Source organism: Chiloscyllium plagiosum, chromosome 25, assembly GCF_004010195.1.
Source record: "Chiloscyllium plagiosum isolate BGI_BamShark_2017 chromosome 25, ASM401019v2, whole genome shotgun sequence".
Taxonomy (NCBI): Eukaryota; Metazoa; Chordata; class Chondrichthyes; order Orectolobiformes; family Hemiscylliidae; genus Chiloscyllium; species Chiloscyllium plagiosum.
Genome location: NC_057734.1, coordinates 43,697,098 through 43,700,279, shown reverse-complemented (window position 1 = coordinate 43,700,279; position 3,182 = coordinate 43,697,098). Strand labels below are relative to the sequence as shown.

The 3,182-nt window shown below is 47.3% G+C and overlaps 1 protein-coding gene across 1 annotated transcript in view; it reads right to left on the bottom strand.

Annotated features, from left to right (window-relative positions):
- lztr1 (leucine-zipper-like transcription regulator 1) overlaps nt 1–2,230 on the bottom strand; it is a 65,238-nt gene extending 63,008 nt beyond the window's left edge. The window contains exon 1 of the mRNA XM_043716023.1: nt 1,934–2,230. Coding sequence (XP_043571958.1) covers nt 1,934–2,103 — 170 coding nt within the window. The 5' untranslated portion in view covers nt 2,104–2,230. The remainder of the gene's footprint in view (nt 1–1,933) is intronic.
- Nucleotides 2,231–3,182: the final 952 nt, after the last annotated feature.

Below are 3,182 nucleotides of genomic sequence, written 5' to 3'. Positions count from 1 at the left end.
TCTGATCTCCAGCATCTGCAGCCCTCACTTTCTCCTCTGATATATTTCCAAGTCAGAAGGGAAGGGATGGGAAGGGAAGGGATGGGAAGGGAAGGGAAGGGATGGGAAGGGAAGGGAAGGGAAGGGAAGGGAACTTGCAGGTGATGGTATTCCCATGTATCTGCTGCCCTGTCCTTCGAGATGGTAGTGATTGTGAGGTTGTAAGGTGCCAACCAAGCAGTCTTGGCGGATTTTTGCATCATATGGTTGGCACACTGAGCTTAGGCAGTATAAGGAATGAATATTGTGTATGTGGTGCCAATCAAGTGAGCTGCTTTATCCTGGATGGTGTCAAGTTTCTTGAGCGTTGATGGAACAGTACTCATGCAGACAAGCACGGCGTATTCCATCACATTCCAGACATGTGCTTTGGGGAGGAGTCAGAAGGTAAGTTACTCACTGCAAGATTCCTAGCTCTGACCTGCTCTTTTAGCCACAGTACTTAAATGGTTACTCCAATTCAGTTTCTGGTCAATGGTAATTCCCAGGACATTGATAGTAATGTCACTAAAGGGGCAATGGTTAGACTCTCTCTTGTTGGAGATGCTCAATGCCTGGCATTTACATAGTATGAATGCTTTTGCCAGTTGTCAACTCAAATTTGGATATTGCCCAGGTCTTGTTGCACTTGAACATGGACAGGTTCAGTAGTAGCATAGTGATAATGTCATTTGACTGGCAGTCTAGAATCCCAATCTCTGGGACATGACAGTTTGAATCTCACGGCAGATGGTGAAATTTGAATTCAATGAAAATATCTGAGAAGTCGTGAATGGCGCTGAACGTTGCTCGCTGATGACTGCACATCCCCACTTCACCTTATGATGGAGGGTTGGTCATCGATGAAACAATCTGACCAAGGAAGCAATCCTATGGAATTCCTGCACTGATTTCCTGGAGCTGAGATTACTGGCCTCCAACCATCTTACTTTGCACCAAGTATGAGTCCAACCAGTGGCCAGCTTTCCCCTAATTCCTTTCAACTCTAGTTTTGCCATCATTCCTTGCTGCCACAATCAAACAAGGCCTTGATATCTATGGCAGTCACTCTCACCTCTTCTCTGTACAAAGTTAAAAATCACACAACACCAGGTTATAGTCTAATAGGTTTAATTGGAAGCACTAGCTTTCGAAACGCTGCTCCTTCATCAGGTGGTTGTGGAGTACACGATTGTGTGTCTTAACAACCGTGTACTCCACAATCACCTGATGAGGGACAGCGTTCTGAAAGCTAGTGCTTCCAATTAAACCTGTTGGACTATAACCTGTTGTTGTGTGATTTTTAACTTTGTACACCCCAGTCCAACACGAGCATCTCCAAATCTCTTCTCTGTAGTCCAGCTCTTTTGTCTATAATGAGATTGGGAGTTGAACAGCTCTGGCAGAACCCAAACTGAGTGTCAATGAGCAAGTTGTTGCAACTCCCTTCCATCACTTTTACTGATGGAGAGTATACTGGTCAGACTGTAATTACTGTGGTTTGAGTTGTCATGCTTTTTGCATAGTTGGGCAATTTTCCATAATAATGGGTAGGTGCCAGTTACTGCAGTGGTGAAAGAAAGCAGCTCACCACCACCTTCGCCAGGGGAATTAGAGGTGGGCAATAAGTGTTTGGCTCAGATAATGACAAACAAGTCTCATGTGAGCAAAAAATAGGGGGTTTCTCTGAGGTTATTGATAAATCGCTTGAGCAGGAAGGTCTTTAAATGAGATGAATGATTTGAAGGTGCTTATGGGAGAGAGGAGGGAATTATTCATTGTTTGTGAGGGACCAGAAGAGTTTAAGGTGAGAGGGTGCGGTATACGAAGGGGATGGATAAGTGGAAGAATTAGTGATTGAGTGGGTCGAAGCCGATCGTAGCCCCCTTCCCCCCGCCGCAGAGGTTTTGTTTACCTGGCCCCAACAAACTCATCGCAGGGCGGCAGCCTCCTCCAGCGGTGCACCGTCTCGAAAGGTCCGAAATTCAGCGTCAAATACTCGACACTGTCCGAGCAACTGTGGTCGAAATCCACGCTCGGGGCCACTTTCGACTTCCCTTCCATGGCCCCAGAAGAAAACAGCATCCAGCTTGGACGCCGCCACTTCCGATGCAGCCACCCCGCCTCAAAAAGACATCAGGGCTGAAAGCCGAAATCCAACCGTCCCGGCCTGGGCCTTCGACCGCGGCGCACGCCGGGAGATGAGGTTCCCCAGTGACGCCGACCCCGTGAAACAATGGGAAGAGGTCACGGACAAAGACTACAACTCCCGAAACACCCCGCGCCGACAGCGTCCTCACCCGTTTTGGAGGTGGAACTACAACTTCCAGCGGGGACCGTGACGTCACTCAGCCTCCTGCGAGTGGTGGCACATGGGGATGAATGAATGAACCAAACCAACTGTGGACACTGGAAATCTGAAACAAAACAGAAATTACTGGAGAGCAATGTTCTGAAGAAGAGTCGCTGGAACCGAATTGGTAAACTCTGTTTTCTCTCCACAGATGCTGTCAGACCTGCTGAGTTTTTGCAGCAATTTATTCATTCATGGGGCATGGGCATCGCTGGCTGGTCTATTCCGGATGAAGGGCTTTTTCCCGAAACATCGATTTTCCTGCTCCTCAGATGCTGCCTGACCTGCTGTGCTTTTCCAGCACCACTCTAATCTAGACTCTGGTTTCCAGCATCTGCAGTCCTTGTTTTTACCATTTAGCCAGCATTTATTGCCCATCTCTAGTTGCCTTTCAGAAAATGGTGATGAATTGCCGTCTTGAACTGCTGCAGTCCATGTGCTAATAGCCACAATGCCCTTAGGGAGGGAATTCCAGGATTTTGACCAGATGACAGTAAAGGAGAGTCAATATATTTCCAAGTTAGGATGTTGAGTGCCTCGGAGGGGAACTTTCAAATAGTTATTTCCATGTACTTGCTGCCCTTGTGATTTTAGATGGAAGTGGCTGGGGTTTGGAAGGTGTTGTCCAAGGATTTTGAATTTCTGCAGTGCATCTTGTACATATTACACACTGCTGCTAATCAGAGTCCGTGATGGAGGGATTGGATGCTTGTGGATGTGGTGCCAGTCATGTGACTGCTCTGTCCTGGATAGTGTCAAGCTTCTTGTGTTTTTGGAGATGCACCCATCCAGGCATTTGGGAGTATTCCAT